The sequence below is a fragment of the Monodon monoceros genome, unplaced genomic scaffold (assembly GCF_005190385.1).
Source record: "Monodon monoceros isolate NGI ecotype Baffin Bay Population unplaced genomic scaffold, NGI_Narwhal_1 Super_Scaffold_2, whole genome shotgun sequence".
Classification (NCBI taxonomy): Eukaryota; Metazoa; Chordata; class Mammalia; order Artiodactyla; family Monodontidae; genus Monodon; species Monodon monoceros.
In genome coordinates this window covers 98,504,528-98,525,034 of record NW_021703776.1, presented here as the reverse complement: position 1 = coordinate 98,525,034, position 20,507 = coordinate 98,504,528, and the positions used below count along the sequence as shown (strand labels likewise).

General features: G+C 48.1%; 1 protein-coding gene across 6 annotated transcripts in view; it reads right to left on the bottom strand.

Annotated features, from left to right (window-relative positions):
* Nucleotides 1-10: 10 nt before the first annotated feature.
* LOC114901581 (zinc finger protein 862-like) overlaps nucleotides 11-20,507 on the bottom strand; it is a 23,022-nt gene continuing 2,525 nt past the window's right edge. For 2 of the 6 annotated variants that reach the window (XM_029233469.1, XM_029233468.1), the window contains exons 2-5: nucleotides 10,824-10,919; nucleotides 7,942-8,046; nucleotides 4,981-7,149; nucleotides 11-3,370 (exon numbers count right to left, since the gene is read on the bottom strand). In XM_029233469.1, coding sequence (XP_029089302.1) covers nucleotides 3,180-3,370; nucleotides 4,981-7,149; nucleotides 7,942-8,046; nucleotides 10,824-10,890 — 2,532 coding nt within the window. In that variant the 5' untranslated portion in view covers nucleotides 10,891-10,919 and the 3' untranslated portion in view covers nucleotides 11-3,179. Of the gene's footprint in view, nucleotides 3,371-4,980; nucleotides 7,157-7,941; nucleotides 8,714-10,823; nucleotides 10,920-20,507 lie in introns of those variants that run through there. The other 4 variants (XM_029233471.1, XM_029233470.1, XM_029233472.1 and 1 more) reach the window with 3 other exon arrangements.

Sequence of the window (20,507 nt, the reverse complement as noted above, 5' to 3'; positions counted from 1 at the left end):
CTCTGCTTTATTCAAATAGAAAAAGGTTGAGAATCAGACATGGTTTTTTTTTTTTTGCGGTAAGCGGGCCTCTCATTGTTGTGGCCTGTCCCGGTGCGGAGCACAGGCTCCGGACGCGCAGGCTCAGCGGCCACGGCTCACGGGCCCAGCAGCTCCGCCGCATGTGGGATCTTCCCGGACCGGGGCATGAACCCGCGTCCCCTGCATCGACAGGCGGACTCTCAACCACTGCGCCACCAGGGAAGACCCAGACATGGTTTTTTAAACCATGTTTTGCACATCTTTGAAACCAGAGGAGGAGAGAACATCCCTGGGCCAATTACCTGGGGTGACCTCGTCAGCCACTTGGATGAGGGAAACGGCCCATCTTCACACTGTCCTGCTAAATACTTAGCACCCTAGGAACTGAACCTGCGCTTCGAGGGAAGCAAAGTGTCTGGAGTAGATTACACTCCAACGTGTCTGGCTAGAACAGGGGGTCGGGACCCCTCCTTCCCACCTGGTCTCTATGGCTATTGAACTCAAACTGTCAGTTAAAATGCTGGTCACTCAGAATGTCAGCCCTGTGGGCATGTCTATGGAGACCACAGGTAGGGAACGAGGGTGGAGGCATGGCTAGGACTCTGGCCAAAGGCAGAGAGAGCTTGCTCCTTCCATCCCCAATGCCCTTCAGCTTGTTTTTTTGTGAGGCAAAAATAGGAAGGCTCTCCAACAACAGGGTCTCCAGGCCCTGGGGTCTGAAATGCTGCAAGTCTCTTGAAACAAAACGAGATGTCAGCTTGAGCAAGGGGTCTCACCAATCTTCAGCCTGGGGTCCTGCACAAAATGGTCAGTGTCCTCTCTGCCATTAGCGAACAGAGGGGACCCAGGGCATGCCTGTGCCCCTCGAGAAAGTGGGTAGTGCAAATCCCTGTGACAAATAGCATTTTCAGTCGCCCCCCCCCCCCCCCCCCCAGGGGCCCAAGTTTCTCACGAGCTGGCATCGGAGGCTTCCTCAGAGCACAGATGTGGAGAGGCAGGGGCGTCCCTAGCTGGCCTCCACCTCCACGACTAGACTCGCACAGGGAATCGTGCGTGTGGCACTCAGGCACGGCGCTGCTCGCAGGACTAGCCTCTTGCTCTGAGGATTCTTAAAGGATAGAAGGTGCCATGGGGAGGATGCCTACGAGAAAGTCACCTCAATCTGAATCGCTATGGATAGGGTGGGGGGGGCCCACTTTAACGGGCCCTCCTCCCTTCCATCCCACCAACTCATACCCGCGGTGCCTGGCCTAGTGCAGATTCCTGAACTCCCCACGGTGACCTATGCGAATGGGGGAGGGAGGCCTGGGCTCCATCTTGGCCATGTGGACAGTAACACCACCAGGGTTCAAGCTCTAAGGGCCCGTGGTACACCTCAGCCCCCAGAACACGGGGCTGTCAGGGAGACAGTGCCACAGGTGAAACGGCAGAAAGCGAAAACGGAATTCCTGGCTCGAAGCTGAAGAAAACAGGAAAGCGATGGCGCTAAGGCTAAGTGCTAAGGGTGGGGTGCTGGGAAGGGGGAGTCAGAGACACTGGGAACCAGGGGTTCTGCCAGACAGTGAGACACTCGCTACCAGCATCTCAGGGGCTCTCGGCACCTTCTAGGAGTGGGAAGTGGACAGATGGCTGCTTGAGGGCCAGGCCACTTGGACCTGCGTCACAGAGCAGGGACCCCACCTAGGGCCAGGCAGCATGGCCAGGACGGAGCACTACTTCCTGCCCGCCTAAAACAGGAGAAAGGCAGCGGCAAAGAAGCCCTTCCCTGTAACCTCCCCTCGTTTCCCAGCTGTGGTTGGGGAGGCGGGACCCAGACTACATCATCCTCAGGCGGATGAGCAGCCTCGGAACCTGCCCAAAGCAGCCGCCCTGCAAGGAAAAGTGCTTTACTTCAGGGTACAAGAGGAGATGGGCTGATGGGGGGAGCGCGACGGGAACCAAATAGCGTGGGACACCCTTCTGTGCCGCCAGGGTGGTGGTTCCCATGCTTGAGTGAGCCCATGAAGTTCCTGGGGGGCCTTGCTGGAAACAGTCCCGGGGGTCTGATCAGGTGGGTCTGGGGTGAAACAGATTTAAACAGACACCCCTAGTGATTCCCAAGCTGGTCCCCAGAGCAACTTTGGGAAGAGTGGACTAGACCATTATGCTGAGGGCATGTTGAGAGAGCACCTCTTCCCGTAATAAGGACTTGGGTGGCAAGGGACAAGGACAAGGGCTGAAGGCAGCCAAGTCCACTCTGCAGCCTGAGGGCCGTCTTTCAGAGCTGGAGACGCTGTCATCCATCGGTCCTGTGGCAGCTGGGGCACCAGCAGGCACTTGGCTTCTCTACTGCCTGCAGCAGAGTTGGGACAGGGGCCCAAGCCCCCCCAGTGCAAACCTGTCCTGTCCGCTCTGCTCCGTAGAAGACCCGGGCTCAGCACAACACAAGGGCTGCGACTGGTGGAAAACGCCAGGCCCCCTCCAGGGAAACACTCCTCCCCTGTCTGGGAGCTGCAGGAGGATAACCTTTCTTGATTGCTCTGTGCCAAGGGGTTCTGCTTGCCTCATCCTAAAGGAAGGCCCTGGGAGGACACAGGGAAAGTCTCTGATGCGAGTCTCCCATTTGAAGTTGAGGCTTCCCTGCTTCTGCCATGGAGCCAGGGGGATAGATCCCAGAGCCAGGCCGCTGTCCCTAGACCTGCTCATCCCAGGCCCCTCACCACGTGTCTACCCCACGCCACTCAGGCTGTGGGCAGCCCGCTGGGATGCTCCCCAGCTACCCAGGGGCTGGAGGGCTCCTTTAAGCCCCCTACCCCCAACCGTCTCTCCCACTTCAGAAAAGTCCTCCTGCCACCAAAACATGGGGTGAAATCTTTCATGATGGAATTGTCTCCTGAAGCACCTTTAAAATGAGCTTGAGACGCGAACCCTCCTGCATACTCAAGTGCTGGAGGTCGCGCCCAGCCTAGGCGGGGCCTCGGTGAGCAGGCTGTGCGCCTCCTGACCCCCTGCCTCCCTGGGATGTGGGCTGAATTATCTTGTCACTGCCGCTTCCCAGTGCTTAGGGAGTCCCCACCAAGTGAAGACTCTAGGGCAGCCTAGAATCCCAGGGCCTGTCACCATGATCACGAGGGCCAGGGCAGCAGGGGGCTCCAAGGCAACCCCTCAGGGTCCTGCTCTTACAGGAGCGCTTTATCAGGACAGCCCAGGGCCTCTTGGCTGGGGTGGGGACACAGGAGTCCGTGATGCGGCTCTAGGACGCAGTCCGTCAGGACCTCCATGGGTTCCCTGTAGGGCGGGATGGGCGGCTTCTGGGTCACGGCCTCCTCCACACGGAGCGCTCCCATCTTCTCCTTCCTGAGCCCCGCCCCTCGTGCGGGAGGAAAGGGAGGGTACAGTCAGACAGAGAAAACAGATCAGATGATAATCCCCTCCCCACAACCAACTGCGCCCCAAGGTATGTTTGGTGAAGAACCCCTGGCAGAACCCCTGGAGACGGACAAGGGCTGCTCTCTGTAGGCCTGATGGAGTCCCACTCTGCTGACTTTCACCCTGGGGCAGCGGAGCTCATGCGGGGAGGGGGGGGGCAATTTTGCTCCCAGGGGACATCTGGCAGAGTCCGGAGACCTTTTTGATTGCTGCAACGGGGAGGGTGCTACTGGTACCCAGTGTGTGTGTAGTGGGAAAGGCCAGGGGTGGCCAGGCGCAGGACAGGCACCCACAGCGAAGAACTACCTGCCCTAAGCGTCAGCAGTGCTGAGGCTGAGAACCTGCCTGGGAAAGAAGGCTTTATCATACACAACCTGGCCGCGTTCTCTGTTTGCTTCAGACGTACTAGTCCCGTCGCCCTATGATTACAACTTGCAGAAGCGCACAGCTGACGGCGTCTTCTCCTTCACCCTCACAGATCGGGCACTGAGAGCAACTCACTCACCAAATGCGTGGGTGAAGGACTCCCATGTTGGAATCACCCTCTTTCCTTCTCTCCACTTCTATTGCCCGCTCCCTGCACCCGCCCCCCAGCTGCAGGTCCAGGGCCACCATGCTTCCTACAGAGCGTCTGTCAACCCTGAGGCCAGTCCACTGCTGCTGATCACAGACCCTGAGGTAAGATGACAGCAGAAGCAAGAGGACGGAGACCTGCTATAGGAAGACGCCAAGGGAGAAAAACCATGGCTCTGTCACTGTTCAGTGACACAGGAGCAGCCTGGAGAAGCTCTGGTTTTCTTTGGTGTTCAGTGACTACTTGAAAAGAGGAAAATTTCTTACTTAAGACTTCCAGTAACTTGGCCTCCAGGATAATGTCACCTCCCCCTCAAGCCCAGTCCCCACCTGGCCTTCCAGGCTAGGTGGGAGGCTTTCCTCACGGACCCCTCCCCTGCCTGAAACCCCCAACCTTCTCCTCCGCACAGCGCCGTCCTCACAGCCCCTGTGACCTGCACCGACCTCTTCCCTCTACAAACGGTCCGCACAGCCCCACGGGGATGTGGTGTCTCTGCCCTCGCTGGTCCAGTCCCCGAGTGATTTCTGGTACTAGTCTGCACCTCTAAAGACTGCCGTGGGCACTACTGGCCAGACGCTGTTCCAAGCCCTTCACGTCTATTAATCCGCTTTACAGATGAAAAACCATAGCACAGAGAGATTAAGCTGCCCCAGGTCACGTGCTAGTCAGCGGCAGGAGGAGAATTTGAACCTGGGCAGCCTTGCTCTGGAAATTCCTGCTCTTAGCTCTATGCCCTGTGCCCTGCAGTGTGAGCGTCCTGCCTTCTAGCTGGATCATAATCTCCTGGAGGGTAGGTGTCCCGTCTTGAGCACCCACTGGTCTAGCAAATGGTAGGGCACGTGACACCTTAGGGCAAGCCCACTGTGACAGCTGACTTGAGCAGACTCTACCAGGCTGTGAGCTCAGCATGGGGTTGGGAAGCTAAGTTTCTCTTCCTTTGCTTCCCCACGTCCAGGAACTCTGCCACGCATACTTACTTGTGTGGGAGCGGGGCGGCACTTGGGCACAGGTGTAGACGTGGCTGAAACGCCGACCCGAGGAGGTCAGGTACCAGTGCTGGATGGCGGGCTGGGGGTTGTACTCTGTGACCGCCACACCATTCACCGCTGTCATCACGAGCATGTTGGTCACCTCGCTGGAGAGCTTGGTCCTCTCATCGGTCCTGATCCGGTTCATGGCACTGAATCCGCGCTCACAGCAGGAGGCGGAGACGGGCACACAGACCACCACTGCCACGAGCCTGCTGAGCAAGGGGAAGCGGCAGTCCTGGGCCAGGGCGTTCCTGCACAGCATGGAGAATGGCAAGTTCTTGGCGACGGCTTTCAGGCCCAGCCACTCCTCCAGCAGTGCTTCCTCGCTGTATCCTGGGGGCAGTGAGAGTTCAAAATATCTGGCCAGGGCAAGAATATCATCATTCCCAAAACTGGCCAGTTCCATCCCACTTGGCCAGGCCATGGCGTCAAACACCTCCATGTTCTTGAGCTGAGGGGGACGGTCCACGTCAAACCTTTGCTGGAGGTATTCAATCCCAGTCAGGATCATTCTCTCCCTGTCCGCCTGGAACCGCTGTTCTGCCATCTCCATTCTGTCCAAGAAGATGCCGTGGAGCCGCCCATCCCTGAAGCCGGCATTGAACTCTTCCTCTTTGGGTCCTGCCTGGTGACGGAGGGTCTCCAGTGCTACATAGGCCCGTCCCAGCGTGGAGTTCACCTCCGTAATCAGCACGATCTCCTTCTGGCACACTTCAGACAAAGGCCTGTAGATGCTCAGGAAGTCCAAGAGGAAGTGGCAGAACTTGACGAAATGGAAGCCCTTCATCAGCTTCAGCACGCCCTTGGCCCTGTGCCCGACCTGGCCACCTGCTTCCGCCACGCTCTGCAGGTGCCTGGCCAGGGCGGGCCAGCTCACGATGAGCGCGCTCAGCGTGCGCCTCTTGCTGGCCACCCACCTGACAGCGTTCAGGTCCTTCAGGCGGATGATTTCCTGCTCCAGCGGGGCCGCACCTTCCTGCAGCTCATTCAGCCTTTTGTTCGAGGACTGATAGAACTTGAAGACGGTTCGGATGTGCCGGTCACACTTCTTGACCAGGTCGATGCCTCCACAGGCGTCAACCACGGCCAGGTGTAGCCGGTGGGCCACACAATGCACCGGCAGCAGCTGGGGGACGATCTCCTGGAGCTTCTCCACCAGACCTCCTCTGCAGCTCAGCATGGTTGAGCCATCGGTTCCCAGGCCCACTACCCAGCCAGGCTTCCGGAAGGGGATGTCCAGTTCGTCCAGGGCAGAGATGATGGTCTCAAAGTATCCATCCACCGTCTCGCTGTAGAGTGGGGCCAGAGTGATGTAAGACTCCTTCACCTCCATCCCCTTAAAGTAGCGGATGTAAATGCCCACACAGGACTGGTCGGAGGTGTCTGTGGCGCTGTCCAGCAACACGCTCACACATGGGGAGTTCCGGACATCCTCAAGGATCTCCTTCTTCAGAGTCTCGGAGATGTATTTGATGAACTGAGTGCAGGCAGTGCGATTTCGGTACTTGCCCAAAATCACGGTCCCAGTGCTTTGGAGGAGTTGCAGGATCTTCTCAAAGTCGTTCAGGGGCCTCGAGTGGTACGCGATGGAATAGGCGGCATTGAAAAAGTGCTCCATGTCGGCCATCAGGTCACTGGAGATCTCGGGGACGAGGGCGGCCTGCGGGGTGTCTTCCTTGACTTCCAGGGTGTTGACACAGAGCTTGTGTGCTTTGCTGACTTCATGGTACTTTAAAGTCTCCACTTTAAAAGGACCCGTGTAACCTCGGACTAACCGGGATGATTTGTCGTGGAGACTAGGTGTTTCTTTGCAAGCTGAGCAGAAGAGCTTGGTCTCTTTGGGGTCAATTACTAACCATGGGAACTGTCCAAACCACGACCTCTGAATTGAGCGGGGTCTGTAAGTCCTCTTGATTTTCCTCCGTCCATCTGCTTCTACTTCACAAAGGCTGGGATTGCAGTAGGAGGTGCACGTCTCCATGGCATGAGCTGGGAGCAGTGCAGATTCTACAGCCGAGGCCTGTGTGTGTGCCTCTCTAATGGCCACCGTCGTCTTCTTCCCTTTGGAGCAAGCCAAACTGTGCTCGGTTTTGCTGCCCAGAACTCTGCAGCCTCCTATCAGCTAAGACACCCCAATTCAGTAAGTGCCCCTTATGCAAAGCAGAGAGGATGAATGTCATCCACCTTTCTAGAAATCAGTAGTGGCTTCTATTTAAACCCTTTCCCACTAGTTTCCCTGAAAGCCAGTCTGTCTCCCCAAGAGTTGTCTGCTAATCCTTGTGGGTTCTTTAGCCAGCCTCCCCCTCCCTATCTACATATCTACCCTGAGATCATGTGACATCAGATGCTAATAAGCTTACTTAGCACCTTGGCCACAGATGCTATTAGATGGTTTTAATCCTCTTTCGAGGCACCACAAAGAAATGAGGTTAAACATCCAAAAGTCTTCTTATGAGTCTTGGAAACAAGGGAGGCACAGAAGTATACACAGTAGCTATTAGCCAGTAAGTTACTGACAAAGATACACGAATTGCTAACTCTCACAGACCAACAGTGTTGTCACTAAACACCAGAGGAGCGGGGAGAAGGCAGCAGAGGCTCCCAGTCGTGGGTCACGGGGCTCCTCATGGCCAGTGTCCACCACGCACCACCCCCATCAGCTCTACCACAGTCTCCCCGTTTCACTTCTGCTCATCAAAGCTCCTTATTTTTCCCAAACCGTCCCAGTTTCTCAGATTCTTCTACACTGTGAAGGCACAGTTAGTTTCTTATTCACGTTTTTCTACCAATACAGGGCCTGGTGCACAACAGGTCCAGCAGGAGGATGGCGGAACTAGCACTGTGTGACTTGCCAGGGCTGCCTGGGCCCCCGGACAACCCTTTAGAACCCAGCAGGTCAAGACCCACCTGGAGGACGGCCTTTCCCCCACTTTGGCCCGTTTGGGTCCTTGATCCAGGGTGCAGCTCTCCGCTCCAGTTTTGAGATCAAGTCTGGTTTGGCAGCAGCAGGCCCTGTTGCAGGGACGAAGAGTCACAGCGACATCACAGCTCTGGACTGTCAAGTCAAGCAGCCCATCTGAAAGATCCAGGGAGGCCTCTGGGTGCATTTCCTAATAAAATCTTTCCCACCAGGGGCGTGATGAAAGCATACCCACCTAGGGTGCCAATTTATTTTTAAAACCCATAGAGGCACCAAATTAGGGTGTATCCCTTAGCTCCATGGCTCACCCACGGGAGCGTGACTCAGCTAAACGAATCTGGAGGGGAAAGGGTGAAAACAGGAAGAAATACGGAGGACAAAATAGAAGGAGAGAGGACAGGGATGATAAGGAAAGCCACACGAGTAGTGGGAGAGGGCCACCAACACCTGTCCCATGCACGTGGCCCTCAGCAACACCCACAGCTGGCCTTGGTGCAGGTAGCTAACTACACGGGGCACCTGGAAAGCCCCTTAGCGCTGTCTGCCACCTGCAGTGGAACCTGAAATCCGACTAGAAGAGATTCGTGTCTTTGGGTTAAGCACTGCCCTTTACTGAAAATATGAATATTCTGCAGGGCTATGCGAAGAAATTGCTTTCTTGGTTTAAAGTAAAATCCATTAATCTCTACTTACATGCTTTTTATGTATCTATGTGAAAGGGTGTATAACCTTTCTTTGGAAAGACATATACAAGCCACTGGTAACTGCGGGCACTTCTGCGGAGGGACTGAAGGACAAGGTAAAAGGGAGATTATTTTCACTATTCATCTTTGGATCATTCAAATGTATTTATATGTTCATGTGTGTGTATGTATCCACATATTTACAACTAATAAAAATATAATACATTATTAATCTGTGGTAGATTGAACACTTATTCATCTTCAAACGTCTCTAAAATGAGGGCAAAGGGATAATAATAAAAAGAAGCGTAAGCCCAAGAGAAACATTGTACTAGAAATGTTAATACATTTTTAGATGAAGGAAAGGAGATAAAAGAGAAGAACTAACAGAGCTGGACACCAAATGCCAGCAGAGTGGGTAATAAGGACAAAGAAGTGAACTTGACCCCAGAATCCCCAAAAGAGCCAGTACCTGGAGGCACCAGGTGCAGCAGAAGGTGGTGGGTAAGGAGAGACCGGTTCAAGGCCAGGTCCGCTCACCTATTCCGGGAAGCCAGAAAATACCACCATCCTCCCCCAAGGAGGAGAGAGAGGTTGGTCTACAGAAAAACTTAACCAGAAAGGTTCTGGGCCCTGGGATGGTGGGGTGAGTGAAAGATGAAGAAGAGCTGTGATGCAAACAGATGGAGACAGTCTACAGACCAGAAGCTGCGTTACCCGGCTCCAAGAACACCAGCTTGGGGTACAGCCAAGCAGGAGACTGGAAGTTTTCTTTGGAGAAGTGGAATTGCCCCTCCCCAAGCCTCCTCCCCAAAAGACCTACGGATCCAGACCTTGCCGGGCTCTTCAATGAAACATCCAGGTTCACAGCTGGTCACCCTACAATGTAACCTACCCCTTGAGTCCCAGCCATGCACACAGAGCTTCCAACCAGTTTTTAAGGCTTTACTCTTAAATGTGAATGAACCTAAAGATATTTATTTAAGACAAACTGCTAACAAGTAGGAAAAAGGATTGAAGGAACTAGAGATACTGCAGGAAGCAAAACAAAATTTCAACCCCCTCCCCTCAAAACTAGAACATTCCCACAGAGAAAAGTCATGATAGTTATCCATGAAAAGAGCAATAAGGGCTCTTAGTTTAAAATATGATAGAAAAAAATGTTTTAACTTAAATAGAATTGTTAGAAAATAAAATGGAGGAAAACTCCAGGAAAGTAGAACAAAAAAGACAGAAGCAGGAAATAGGAGAAAAAGAAAAAAATAAAACAAAACCAGAGGCTTAATTTAAGAAGTCTAATATCCAACTAATAAGACTTTTTTGGAAGAAAGAAAAGAGAAAATATAAAGGAAGAAATAATACAAGAATATTTCCCCAAAATGGAAACTGTGAGTTTCCACATGGAAGGGAAGCACCAGATATCCAGAACAAAAGATGAAAAAAAAATCCGTATCATTAAGCACTAAGTACTTCAAAACACTGGAATAGGCCTTAAAACTTTTCAGAGTGGAAAAACAGGCTGCGTTCAAAGATTTAGGAATAAAAAGGTATTTAGACTGCTCAACAGCACCTGTAAAACCTAAAATCAATGCTTTCAAAATGCTGAGGAAAAACATTTCCAACCTGGAATTCTATACCCAAACCACATTATCAACTGTGAGAGCAGAATAAGGGCATTTTCAGATATACAGAGTCTTTAAAAAATTTCCTCCCATGAACCCTTTCTTAGGAAGTTACTGAAGGATGTGCTCCAACAAAATGAAGACATAAACCTAAAAGAAGCAATAGATCCAGGAAATAGGAGAGAGATGAAGGAAAGTCTAAGTCCACAGCTGTGCAGCAGGCCTAAAGTATAACTAGTTTAGCTAGAGCAGAGGAATGGAAGACCCAGTGACAGAAGCTGCCAGAAAAAAAAGTGAAACGGATAGGTCACAGGATGTTTGATGATGTGGAAAAGACTCTTCAAAGGAGTTATATAATTCCATGGAGAGTTTGAGAAGAATTGGTGATAGTACAGAAAGCTAGCAAAGTAAAAAAAATAAGAAAAAATTTCAATTCCTGGGGGGGAAAAATCCTACAACAAAGGAAACATCATCATAATATGTCACTTTGATTAGAAGTAAATAATACATAATCATAATTAGGCAAATAATTTACATTGAATTAACCAAAAAAGTATGATATACCTGTTCTGAGAGGATGGAGGGAAGAGAAGTGGGGGCCTGGGGTGATGTAAGAGGGCCATATCTTCATCCTCCACAGTAGGAATCAATAGATAATATCTAAAATCAATAAATCAGGAATAGCAATAAACATATGCAACAGGATATTAAAGTGTGATTCTGTCTGCCTGATTTGGCTGAAGGCCCCCCCAAAATAGGAGCCAACTCTCCCCCATTCCAAAGCTAGACCACTGAAGCCAACTTGGAAAGAGTGGCTGAAACACTGGGCTGTAACCCAAGCACTTGCCACTAAGAGGGAGTCAAAGCACTGGGAGTGAGGAGGTCAGGAAGTTGGATCTTAGAGATGCTTTGGAAAGAGCTGTCAAGTGTACTGTGAGCCCTCCACACTCCCATGGGGAGGGGTGGGGTGGACTGGGCTACTTTCCTCTGACCTTAAGCCTAATGGGAATGACATCCTGACCTGTATTTCCTGGAGCTGTGGGGCTGCTCAGGAATCCAGGCCTGGAAAAGACTAAAGGCATAAACTGACCAATGGTTCCTTGGTGGTGGCCATGTTGGGAAGAGCCTACATTCACAGGGCTTGTCAGAGCAAAGGATATATAAGTGTTTTCCATGGTCCAGATGTGAGCCCTGGAGGGAAAGAGAAGAAGCCCAGAGCCACTTAAAGGGGCTGCCCCTGTCTGCCTATTGGTGATGCTCCCCTAAGGAGCCCATATGGGGCAGACTGCCAAAGCAGACGTTACCCACTGTAGTGAGAGATCTCCAGTAACGGGGGTTTGGGGGAGTGCAGAACCCATAAACACACTTGGAGAATCAGCTTTCAATTATCCCAGCTACATGTAACTGGTATCAGATTACATGGATGTAATTCTTGTACCTCTCCTCCCCACCTACACATCACCATTCCCAGCCAGGATGCAGCAGAAATCCTGGAACAAGCTGGGAGGTAGGAGGAGAACTTCTTTTTTCCTATCACAAGATTCCGGATTCTAGACCTAAAGCAGGTCGAGGTGGGAGAGGCAAGAAACTTCAGCTTTAAATGAAGTCCAGATTTTTAACCACTACACAAGGACTGGACTTTTGTTTCCTGATTTTTTGTTTTTGGTCAATTTTTGATATCATTTAAAACCTATAGAAAAGTTTTAATAATAAAACAAGGAACTCCAATCATTTGCATTTTGTTCCATTTGCTTTATCATGCCCATGTGCCCTCTCTCCCTCCCTCCTTTTCTTCTCTCTATATGTATAATATATAAATACATATATATGTATATGTGCAGGCTGCACACTGGAGTTACCTGGGAAGCTTTAAAATATATAAGTAATATATATATATATAATATTTTTCTGGACCATTTGAGACTAAATTGTTTTCATTCCTCCCTTTATCCCTAAATACTTCTGTGTGTAGTACTCAAGAAAAAAGACATTCTCTTATCGGGTTTGCAAAATTCTAACACGAGCTCCATGACCCTAACCCTTGCCTAATCCCTGCCCCTTGGAGTGTGACTGAAATGTGTGAACTGATATCACACCCGTAATTACATTACATAGCAAAAGAGATGTTGTCTGGGTGATTACTTAATGTAATCACATTAGCCGCTTAAAAGCAGAGGAAGTCAGAGAATCAAAACACCAAAACAATTCAATGTATTATTGCTGGCCTAAGGACGGAGAAGGCCATGTGGAAAGGACCTGGGAGCAGGCCCTAGGAGCTGAGAATGGTCGGCAGCCAGAAAGAAAATGGGGACCTCAGTCCTACAACCGCAAGGAACTTGATCCTGCCAACAACTCAACAACCCAGTGATTCTTCCCAGAGCCTCTTGATAAGAGGCCAGTCTGGCACACTTAATTTCAGCCATGTTAGACCCTAAGCAAAGAACCCAGCTAAGCCCACCTGGACTTCTGAACTCCAGAACTGTGAGATAATAAATGGGTGTTTTTTAGCCACTAAATTTGTGATAATTTGTTATGCGGCAACTGAAAACTAATATGTCTTATATAGTCAAAGCATAATGATCAAAATCAGAAAACTTAACATTGATATAACACTATAATTTAATCCACCATACTGTTTTCCACAGTGACTTACCATTTTATATTCCCACCAACAGGGCATAAAGGTTCTATCCTCAGCAATAGTTGTTTTCTATTTTTTTGATAGTAGGCATCCTTATGGGTGTGAGGTGGTATCTTGTTGTAGTATTGATTTACGTTTCCCTAATGATTGTGATAGAGTATCTTTTCATATGCTTATTGGCCATTTGTACATCTTCTTTGAAGAAATGCCTATTCAAGTCCTTTGTACATTTTTTAATCAGGTTTTTTGTTGTTGCTGAGTTTTAGGAGTTCTTTATATATTCTGGATAGTAAACCCTTATCCGATATATGATTTGCAAATACTTTCTCCCATTCTGTATGCTGTCTTTTTATTATATTTATATGTATGTCTTTTTTTTTTTTTTTTTTTTGCGGTATGTGGGCCTCTCACTGTTGCGGCCTCTCCCGTTGCGGAGCACAGGCTCTGGACGCGCAGGCTCAGCAGCCATGGCTGACGGGCCCAGCCGCTCCGCGGCATGTGGGATCTTCCCGGACCGGGGCACGAACCCGCGTCCCCTGCATCGGCAGGCGGACTCTCAACCACTGCGCCACCAGGGAAGCCCCACGTATGTTTTTTGATTCACAAAATTTTACAATTTTCATGAAGCCCAACTTGTCTATTTTTTCCTTTCTTGCCTGTGCCTCTTAGTCCATCTAGCTAAAGGTCTGTCAATTTTGTTGATCTTTTCAAAGAACCAACTTTTGGTTCCATTGATTTTTCTCTAGTTTTTCTATTCTCTATCTCTGCTCTCATCTTTATCATTTCCTTCCTTCTGCTAGCTTTGGGTTTAGTTTATTCTTCTTTTTCTAGTTCCTTAAGTTGTAAAATTAAGTTGTTGATTTGAGATCTTCCTTTTTTTTTTAGTAAATTTATTTTTATTTATTTATTATTTTTGGCTGTGTTGGGTCTTCATTGCTGCGTGCGGGCTTTCTCTAGTTGATTCACTTCTCTCTTGCTGCTTCCAAGATTCTGCCTTTGTTTTTGAAATTCTGATTATAGTGTGTCTCAGTGTGGGTGTCTGAATTCATCTTACCTGGAGTTTGTTGAGCTTCTTGGATGTTTATATTCATGTCTTCGATCAAATTTGTAGAGATTTTAGCCATTATGTCTTTCCCTTTCTCTCTCTCTTTTCCCTCTGGGACTCCCACAATGTGTATGCTGGTCCACTTGATGGTTTCCTGCATGTCCCTTGGGCTCTGTTCACTCTTCTTTGACCTTTTTTGTTTCTGTTTCACAGGCTCCATAATTTCCATTGTCCTATCTTCAAGCTTGCTGATTCTTTATTCTGCCTGCTCAAATGTTTTTGTATTCCTCTAGTTAATTTTTCATTTCAGTTATTGTAGTTTTCAGCTCTCAGTCTTCTTTCTAGATCCTTCTTAGGTTTCCTCTCTTTATTTATATTTCCATTTTATTCATACATTGCTGTCTTGGCTTTCTCCACATCTTCCTAAATTTCTTTAAGCATTTTTAAGACAGGTGTTTTAAAGTATTTATCTAGTATACCTGCCATCAGGTCTTCTTCAGGGACAGTTTTTATTGATTTAGTTTCTTCCTTTGAATGGGTCATACTCTCCTATTTATTTGTATGCCTTGTGATTTTTTGTTGAACACTGGATATCTGAATCTAATAACGTGGTAACTCTGGAAATCAGATTCTCCCCGATCCCCAAGGTTTGCTGTTTTTATTGTTTTCGATTATTGTTATTATTTAAAAATCTTTAATCATTATAGGCTACTCTGTGCCAAGGATCAGCCTGAGGTGTAAACTTAAAGTCTTCTCAGGTCTTTTGGAGTCTTTCCCTGGGTATGCAAAATCACTTTCTTATTTTCCTCCTATATGTTTCTGAATGTCCTAGTCTTTAATGTCTGGTTTTCAAAAGAGGGAAAAGAGAAAAATTAAGAGGAGGGGGAGGAACTTGCAAAAACGGGGGAGGTGCAACAACACTGGCTGCTTACTTCTTTGTCTGCACCTCTGAGATGAGAAGCAGCGATCGGTGATCACAGCACTGATCCCTGATACTTAGAGGACAGCATCCTTTTTGCCCACCCTAATTCCTGCAATCTGTGTGCAAGCCGCTCCAGGAACATGGCACAGCTGCCCGCACCATGGTAGGGGTGGGGGATGGGCAGCTGCTAATGTGCTAAGAGCTGAAATTGACCGAAGTTCACCACAATTTACTTTCCAACTCTTCTCCTGTAAGTTGCAAGCCTTTGACAGATTTCAGAGTTCCAAAATAGTCACATCAGACAGATTCTACCAGTGCAATTGTTGTCTACTTGAGGAGACAGATTCCTGGAGCTCCACCATCGTCCCAGAGTCCTCCTCCTAATCAGGACATTTTTGAAGAGTACTGTACTGGACATTTTATTAATTGAAATTAGATCATTAATGTGACTAAAAAGTGACTGGAGGACTTTCTGTTTACCTGAGTGTGACAAGTCATGCGCCCTGCCCCAGGTTTCACCCTGTAAAGAGAAACCAAAATGGAGGCCACAATCTGAACAGACCCCTGGACCAAACACTCATAATCACATAACCAAATCTTAAGCTGTCCTGATTTTCTCAAAATGCTGACTCTGGTCTTAAACAAAATTGAAGTTTCCTTCATGTCAGTGTGACCTTACAGCTTCCAAGCCAGTCAGCTACACACGAGAAAAGGTACACAGTGCTACGACCCTAAAGAGAATATAATCACAGTTAAAAAACAATGTACTTCTTCATTCATGCTTTACAAATTGAGCTTTAACTGCTGAGAGCCAAGTTTTTAACCACTTTGGGTTTGAAGTCTCCCAGTTCATGAACAGTTTGTTTCTTGCTCAAAAAAATATTCATAGCAAGTAAAGCTCTTTGAATTTTCTTTTGGCAACCCAAAGGGTGAGAAGGAAAATCCCCAAAGAGCTGATCCAAACAAGTGCTGATGGAAAAGAATGAAGCTGTTTTATGAGTGCCTCCTACTGAAGTTCATGCTTTTAAAAATAATGTCTACAGGTGTTACTCAGAAATAATGAAACAAGTACTGGAAGAAACAGCTAAAAAATTTGGGGAGGAGGACCTGGCAACAGACAATGGTAGGACAGGGAACTGTCATTTTTTGTTATATGTCTTATGAGAACTACTTTGATTAAAGAAACATAATTATGAAGAAATATTTTTAAAAGATTTACTGAAAACTTTCATGATACTGAGTATCCCTGGATGTGTCTGCCTAAGTTATATTACCCTGGGGACTGTCACCTCTGATTGCCCCTAGCAGCACCACACTGGCCCCAGAAGGGCTCTACCCCAATCACAGCTCCCTGAAGCTACGGCTGAAATGCTGCCAGAAACCTTTCCTTTTTGTTCTCTTCAGAACAAGTGAAACAGAAGGGAATTTTCAAACAGATTTTCCTATGTCTTAGTAATGGAAAAGTGACTAAGAAGACATAACTATAGCATGGCCACACACACACACACACACACACACACACACACTCCATAAAGGCCCATAAAAATGGCTTGGCCTACAAAGACAGATTCTGATCCTTCCAGGCTAACTTCAGCCCAAGGTTGGCAGGCCTGCCAACGAATCAGTTTGGAGACGGCCACTCTGGCACCTTGCCTTGGTTCTTCTCTCTCTAGCTCAGCACGGCCCCCACTTGGAGGCCGTATATGGCCCACCATACAGCAGCTGGCCTCCTAGACATCATATGAGCCATTCTAACTCCTGCTCATCTCACTGAGGGCTCTCCCGCTTAGTTTTGCTTTCCACTTAGTGACATGACTTCTTCCCCCAGCTACGTGAGGTCTAGCTGTAGCTGATGGCCTCACATGGAGAAAAGACGCTGCCCACCTGAAGTGAGTGACCTGCCACTCAGCATACGATGACACCTTTCCTAGTAAAAACAAGGGTTACCACATAGTCCCTATATTGGCTTTTCTGTTTCTGTTACTGACAAATATTAGTTTCTTAACAGTGGAATATAACTGAGTTTTCTTTTTTTGCAGGGGAAGCAAGAGACATCACCAAATATGGCCAAAGTTTGAAACCAGAATTTAAAGTACAGAAATAAAAGAACAGTTGGAACTCTACAGAGTGATAAATAGTTCTAAGCAAAAGCAAGTCCACAAAAGTAGAGGTTGACACAGGAAAGCATTAAAAACAACATAAACCTCTTTTATCCATAATCAAAATGACTGTCCTCTTCAAGTTCAGTCCTATTGATAAGAGAGCTGGTGAAGCCAAGGATGCTGTTGACAGGTGAGTGGACCTAACCTGGAAACTACCATCAGTTGAAAAGCTTTAGTCGATGAAATTTAACTGCCACACAACCGACAAATTAATATTAAATTTGACTGCATCAAATTGAGACTGTCTTTTTAAAAACAGGTACAAAAATTATAAAACCTAAAAGAACAAATCTACTAGTTGTAAATCCTAATAAGAGCAACGGAAGAATTAGCTGCGTTTCCTCAAATGATAAGAGCAAAAGGAAATCAACGGCATGAATGTGCCGCAATGCAGCATGATGAACACCGGACCACAGAGACCCATGACCTGACGTGAGCTGGGCTGAAGCAACCACAGCCTCTCACCCCAGGGCATCGGCCCCTTTCTGCACCTCTGTTCTCATGGAGGCAGAGGCAAGAGCACTAACAGTGACTTACAGAGAAGGTCTGAGACAGCCAGACCAAACTACTAACCCTCTTGCTAGGGGGACTGGGGACAGGAGTAGAGACTTCTAAAAAATTCTAATACTGCTTGAATTTTTTAATAATCTTATATTATCCTTGGTGCTATTGTTATTTTAATATTAACAATGATTAGCACAAATCTTGAAACTAAAAGAACTGGAGTCCAACTGGTAACAAACATATACGAAGCAGGAATTTTAGCTGAGTCTAATGCACATGCAGTGGGTGGAATAGTAAGAATTTCAGTTTAGCCATTTTCCAGCTAAATAGGTGGGATTCTCAAAGCCATTGGGCTGTTTTCTCACCTGAAAATACTACTACTACCTGCTTTACAGGTTAGGTTTAAGGATTAGAGAGCAGATACGCAAGACACTCAACAAAGCCTTTGGTAGGTGTTCAGTCAACAGCAAAAGCGCCTATTATTATTTCCAGACATAAGAATAAAAGAAAACATAAAGGCTTCCTGTAACACCCAATAGAAGCAGATCACAGTACTTCAATTAAAAGATAATAAACGTTAAAAATGGATGGGAGTGGACTTTCCCGGTGTTCCAGTGGTTAAGAATCCACCTTCCAATGCAGGGTATGTGGGTTCAATCCCTGGTCGGGGAACTAAGATCCCACGTACCGCAGGGCAACTAAGCCCGCGCACCTCACTACTGAGCCCACGTGCCACAACTAGAGAGCCTGCATGCCACAACTACAGAGCCCACGTGCTCTGGAGCCTGTGGCCACAACTAGAGAGCCCACACACCACAACTACTGAACCTGCGCACTCTGGAGCCCGTGTGCCACAACTAGAGAGCCTGTGTGCTGCAACTACTGAGCCCACATGCCACAACTAGAGAGCTCGTGTGCCACAACTACAGAGCCCACATGCTCTGGAGCCTGCGGCCACGACTAGAGAGCCCACACACTGCAACTACTGAGCCCGCGTGCTCTGGAGCCCGTGCACCACAACTAGAGAGCCTGTGAGCTGCCACTACTGAGCCCATGCGCCACAACTAGAAAGCCCGTGTGCCGCGACTACAGAGCCCACGCACTTTGGAGCCCGCAGCCACGACTAGAGAGCCCACACACTGCAACTACTGAGCCCACATGCTCTGGAGCCCCTGTGCCACAACTAGAGAGCGTGTGCACTGCAACTACTGAGCTTGCGCCGCCACAATTAGAGAGAAGCCTGTGTGCTGCAACGAAGAGCTCGCCTGCCACAACGAAAGACCCACGTGCCGCAACTAAGACCCAACACAGCCAAAATAAATAAATAAATAAATAGGAAGGAAATTGAAAAACCAAACCAAACCAAACAAACAAACAAAGATATTAAAAAAAATGGATGGGAGGGGCTTCCCTGGTGGCGCAGTGGTTGAGGGTCCACCTGCCGATGCAGGGGACACGGGTTCGTGCCCTGGTCTGGGAGGATCCCACATGCCGCAGAAAGGCTGGGCCCGTGAGCCATGGCCGCTGAGCCTGCGCGTCCGGAACCTGTGCTCTGCAACGGGAGAGGCCACAACGGTGAGAGGCCCGTGTACCGCAAAAAAAAAAGATAATGCCAAATAATATTAGGTTTTCTATTTTTAAAATACTTGCCACAGGAGGATAAAGTATTGGAGGAAAAAAAACTTGTCAAAGCAAAAATAATAATTAGGCCCACTATATTTCAACACTGTTTTACATCCCAATTATCAGCTTGAGGCCCTTTAAAAGCTTATTTTTAAACATACAAATCATTTACGTTTGGCCCCAGTTATATCCTCAAGGCTCCTTAAAATGCTTTTATATCTCAAGCATGAAAAATCATCTCAACTGGAGGACAGCTGAAGGATAAAAGCTGGAGACCTAATTAAAGTAGCGAGAAGGACTCACACACATGCAATTCCGTTCCTAGACCCCTGGACCCATTTTAATTCCACAGACAACTGAAGAGGACAGCCCCCTCCTCTATAAAGCCTTCCCTGATTCCTGCCCTCAACCCTCAAGCAAAATTAATTACCCCTCCCGTGGTTATACTTATTGTTCATCCAAACAACACTTAACTGAGGCTGAACTGTCCCTTAATTTCCCCAGTTCGTTAAGATTTCCCCACTCCCTAACATACGAAGTTAAAAAGAAAATGCTGCTGTCTGGCTGAACAATCCAAGTCAGGCCCAGGTTGTGGGAGACACACTGTTACACCACTGGTCACCCACCACCTTCCCCATGACTTTCCACAGGGGTCCAAAGGGCAAAGGGCATCACTGCTGCTCACTCCTGCAAAGGAAAACCAACTTCTTATAAGTGGGTATGTATTTCTTAAAAACGAATTTCCCTCTCGCTCTCTATTTTTATTTTTATTTATTTACTTATTTTTGGCCGTGCCTCATGGCATGTGTGATCCTAGTTCCCCAACCAGGGAGCAAAGCCGGGCCCCCCGTATTGGAAGTGTGGAGTCTTAACCACTGGACCACCAGGGAAGTCCCTCTCTCTCTTTTAAACGCTGTCAGTGGTAGTGATGCTCTTTGAAGGTGCACTTGGTACAAGTGCCCTGGCCCAGAACACGATTACAGCACCTCTTTCCTCATAAAAGAAACAATTTTTCACAGCCTTTCTGAATGTTTGGGGAGCCATTTAAAAATTGTGAACAGTGATAAAAACAAGTAGTCTATAGGTCAAGTATGTTCAGAAAATAATCCGTATCTCAGCTGCACATGAAAGGGCAGTGTGTAAGCTGGGGATATGACATCAGGTAAGCCACAAACACCCCAATTTCCTATTCCGTAGAAGTCACGATACAGGTCGCTGTCGGAATTCCTAAGTTATGTACAGCAGCCTGTTCTGCAAGGTTTCTGTTACAACATATGCTAGTAAAAAAATAGTAAATAACAGCTGTATAAGATGAAAAGTTGTCTTTTTGGTGCCACATGAAAATCCTGGG